General features: G+C 46.2%; 1 protein-coding gene across 1 annotated transcript; it reads right to left on the bottom strand.

Moving 5' to 3' along the window:
• Nucleotides 1–2,304: 2,304 nt before the first annotated feature.
• On the bottom strand, nucleotides 2,305–4,383 carry LOC115227632. The gene has a single exon (XM_029798404.1). It carries the CDS (start codon nucleotides 4,381–4,383, stop codon nucleotides 2,305–2,307), a length of 2,079 nt encoding a protein of 692 aa, XP_029654264.1.
• Nucleotides 4,384–4,801: the final 418 nt, after the last annotated feature.

The following is a 4,801-nucleotide window of genomic DNA, read 5'->3' as shown; positions in this document are numbered from 1 at the left end:
TGCGGTGAATCGCGCAGCGTAATTTGTCCCAGCTCTGTTGGAGTGATGTTTGGATCGGGAATTTTAATCCTGATTCCTTCCACAGCATACATCCATCTTCAAAAGGCCTGTCCAAAGAAGATTCGGGGGATTTATGTAGAATCTCCAAGGATAGCCTTCGGCAGGATGAGTGAGAGGACAGGAAAGCTGGGAGGGCAAGGTCCAGGGCGGATCTTAGGCCAGCTCCGCCAGAATTAAGAGGTAGTTTACACTGGGTCCACCCATCATTATCGAAACGGACATTTAGGATCCACTCGGCACACAATCTTAACGTATCATCGATAGAATGCAATATTTCATCTTGTATAAAGCAGGGCGAGCATCTCAATAAATATAACAGTTTGGGCACGTGGATGCAATTTTTGAGGAGGAAAAAGGCCGTGTGGGAGTCGAGTAGAGAGAGGCGTTCAGTAAAACGGGACATTTCGACACTCTTAGCTCTGAGGTGGTTTTGCACTTCGGACTCTCCGAAAGGACACCCAAGAAAATAAACATCGTTGAGGCGTGTGTTGTTTGTTTTGTGTCTGGCAAGATTTCTGAAATCTTTTCCATTACTAAGCCAAAGTCTTGAATTGGGACTGAGATATTTATGATCTCAGTTTTTTTGGTGTTGATTATCAGCCCCATTTTTGCCAGGGCAGGAACAATTTTATATAACTCATCCAAGACGACATCAACAGGGCCACCAATAGTGGCATCGTCAAGGTACCAAAGGTTGAGAGGTGTCTTTACATTACGAGCCACCTCGTCGATTGACAGAGCGAATAGTAAGGGCCCAAGAGGGTCACCTTGTTGGACTCCAGTCCGTGAACGGACAATGTGTTTGTCAAAGACAAGCGAACTTTCGGACCCGTAAGCAAGGTGAGCCAGACTCATGATCTCTGGGGTACGCTGCGAGCACGATTCCAGCATACAGTCCCTTCTCAGACTGTTGAACGCGTTTGAGATATCCAGCTTCACCGCAAAGGAATTTGGGGAATGTCTTGTGTCAGGTGAAAAAAAAGCTCTTGTCGCGTGGACAGCAGCTTCACATCCGTTGGAAACACCAACTCCCAGTTGGACTGGAGATAATTCAGCGGCAACACGGGGACAGACTCTTCGGGCTGCAATTTTGCATGCGAGCCTCCGGAAGACATTACCTGCAATGGGGCGGACTCCTCCATCGTTCTTTCGGAAAGCAATAAGGTGTGAACAGAAAAGTAGATCCCTTGCAAAGCCTGAAATCTCAGCATTGACAATCCGTTCGACAAGCTTGGTAATACACTTGATCAGGCGGATTCCAGTCTCCATAGTCAATCGGGAAATCATGTCCTTTATATGACTCGGCCGGAGACCATCAAATCCCCCACTGCTACTCGGTCTGAAAGATTTAATCCTTCCAAAATTTCATCATCAGAAATTGACAGTATAATTGCATTGTCTCGTGTGGGAAACTCCCGTAAGTCATCTGGGGGCATCGGATGTGTTTTTTGAGGTGTTCCAAAGTCTCGGCAGTAGATTCAGCAAGTGAATCAGCGGACGAAAGGACCCGAACTGCCGCACGGATGTCGCCATCCATGAGTTTACGACTAACTTGGGTTTTGAACCACTGGGGGGATTTTTCCGTGATGCACGTTTGGAAATTGGTCGCTTCACAATCGAAATCAATCCATGAGACATCCAATCTCGCAGAGTTCGACTTAATGGCAGCCGAGAGACTCTTCTTTTGTACTGAACCATCAATTGCTTGTCCAAACACACAAGGTGCAAAAGAGAGGAGACGGATCCAAGAATGGTCCCCCCCGGAGCTTAGCGCATCAGTGATAAGATCGCACAAGCAGTTTGCCGCTGAGATCCGAGCCTGTTTAGGGATACGTAATGGTATCTTCTTAGATTTCCGTAAGTTGGAAATTTTGAGAATATAGTGTTCTGATTTGGGTTCATGAAGCGAAGGAGACTGATGCTGCGAAGCCGAGATTCGGAGTAAAGCCATACAACAGTGGCAGCTCCAGCGCCGGAGTAATTTCACTGCGGCTTTGGTAAGGTGCGCGCAGCTAATATGCCAGAATTATTACAGTGGGCGCAAAAAATCCGGTTTTCTTATTTTTCGAATTTTTCAATATAAATTTTATATTATTTTTTTTAATTTAGTATCATTTTGAAATGTAAATAGATATGTTTTAATTTTAGTATTTTTTATTTTTCATAGAGATATCTTGAATTTAATTTTAAAATGCGCAAAAAAACTCGGTTTTTTTTTAATTATTAAAATAAGTTAGTCTATGATTAAAAGGCACTTGCGGTTGCACGCATGATGGAGTGTGCATTGCCGCGAACGACAGCTATTCCAATTTGTTGGAATAACCATGACACTTCTCGAGGCTCCCCACGTCGCCTAGCAACTTTTCCTCCGACTTCTCTGATGAAAGAAGTCGTAAGAGGGCCGGTTACCCCAGAAGTCTCCACAGCGATAGGTACGAAGCGGTACCGTTGTCCAAGATTTGCGTATTTGGCAATTTTTCTTTGCTCTGCAGCATCTGCTGCAGAACCTGGAGAAACAGCAGAAGAGATCATATTAGTTTTGGAATGGGTGTCAACACACGTTGAATCCCAAACCAACGATTTTCCACAGGAGTAGGGAAAAGTGGTCATTCCATCGGGTCTTTTCCCATCTCCACGATCTAAGCCCACTGGCTCTAGGATCGAGGGGAAGCCCGCCGACTCAAGAGCTCTTAAGATAACATTGTTAATAGCGGAGTGCCGAGGAGCTCGGCCAGCACTTCGTTTGCAAGAGAGTGGGTGTACACCTTTGACGTCAACCATTTTTCCACATCTACAACGATGTTGTTCGCAGATGTCAAGTCCGAGTCTCAGTGCAGTACCGATACGCATGCAGTCATCCTCTAATAATGTTCCGAGGCCAGCAATTGGCATAGCATTCAGCCATGACCCACTGTGTGGCACAGCTGCAGAGCGTAAGCAGGCGAGGCGGTGCTGGTCGAGCCTCATTGCCAGGTTGTCTGCGGTGAATTCGCAGCGTAATTTGTCCCAGCTCTGTTGGAGTGATGTTTGGATCGGGAATTTTAATCCTGATTCCTTCCACAGCATACATCCATCTTCAAAAGGCCTGTCCAAAGAAGATTCGGGGGATTTATGTAGAATCTCCAAGGATAGCCTTCGGCAGGATGAGTGAGAGGACAGGAAAGCTGGGAGGGCAAGGTCCAGGGCGGATCTTAGGCCAGCTCCGCCAGAATTAAGAGGTAGTTTACACTGGGTCCACCCATCATTATCGAAACGGACATTTAGGATCCACTCGGCACACAATCTTAACGTATCATCGATAGAATGCAATATTTCATCTTGTATAAAGCAGGGCGAGCATCTCAATAAATATAACAGTTTGGGCACGTGGATGCAATTTTTGAGGAGGAAAAAGGCCGTGTGGGAGTCGAGTAGAGAGAGGCGTTCAGTAAAACGGGACATTTCGACACTCTTAGCTCTGAGGTGGTTTTGCACTTCGGACTCTCCGAAAGGACACCCAAGAAAATAAACATCGTTGAGGCGTGTTTGTTTTGTGTCTGGCAAGATTTCTGAAATCTTTTCCATTACTAAGCCAAAGTCTTGAATTGGGACTGAGATATTTATGATCTCAGTTTTTTTGGTGTTGATTATCAGCCCCATTTTTGCCAGGGCAGGAACAATTTTATATAACTCATCCAAGACGACATCAACAGGGCCACCAATAGTGGCATCGTCAAGGTACCAAAGGTTGAGAGGTGTCTTTACATTACGAGCCACCTCGTCGATTGACAGAGCGAATAGTAAGGGCCCAAGAGGGTCACCTTGTTGGACTCCAGTCCGTGAACGGACAATGTGTTTGTCAAAGACAAGCGAACTTTCGGACCCGTAAGCAAGGTGAGCCAGACTCATGATCTCTGGGGTACGCTGCGAGCACGATTCCAGCATACAGTCCCTTCTCAGACTGTTGAACGCGTTTGAGATATCCAGCTTCACCGCAAAGGAATTTGGGGAATGTCTTGTGTCAGGTGAAAAAAAAGCTCTTGTCGCGTGGACAGCAGCTTCACATCCGTTGGAAACACCAACTCCCAGTTGGACTGGAGATAATTCAGCGGCAACACGGGGACAGACTCTTCGGGCTGCAATTTTGCATGCGAGCCTCCGGAAGACATTACCGACTGCAATGGGGCGGACTCCTCCATCGTTCTTTCGGAAAGCAATAAGGTGTGAACAGAAAAGTAGATCCCTTGCAAAGCCTGAAATCTCAGCATTGACAATCCGTTCGACAAGCTTGGTAATACACTTGATCAGGCGGATTCCAGTCTCCATAGTCAATCGGGAAATCATGTCCTTTATATGACTCGGCCGGAGACCATCAAATCCCCCACTGCTACTCGGTCTGAAAGATTTAATCCTTCCAAAATTTCATCATCAGAAATTGACAGTATAATTGCATTGTCTCGTGTGGGAAACTCCCGTAAGTCATCTGGGGGCATCGGATGTTTGTTTTTGAGGTGTTCCAAAGTCTCGGCAGTAGATTCAGCAAGTGAATCAGCGGACGAAAGGACCCGAACTGCCGCACGGATGTCGCCATCCATGAGTTTACGACTAACTTGGGTTTTGAACCACTGGGGGGATTTTTCCGTGATGCACGTTTGGAAATTGGTCGCTTCACAATCGAAATCAATCCATGAGACATCCAATCTCGCAGAGTTCGACTTAATGGCAGCCGAGAGACTCTTCTTTTGTACTGAACCATCAATTG

The sequence above is a fragment of the Octopus sinensis genome, unplaced genomic scaffold (genome assembly GCF_006345805.1).
Source record: "Octopus sinensis unplaced genomic scaffold, ASM634580v1 Contig05984, whole genome shotgun sequence".
In the NCBI taxonomy this organism is placed as follows: Eukaryota; Metazoa; Mollusca; class Cephalopoda; order Octopoda; family Octopodidae; genus Octopus; species Octopus sinensis.
The sequence above is the reverse complement of the archived record's forward strand: the minus strand, read 5'-3'. Positions and strand labels throughout refer to the sequence as shown.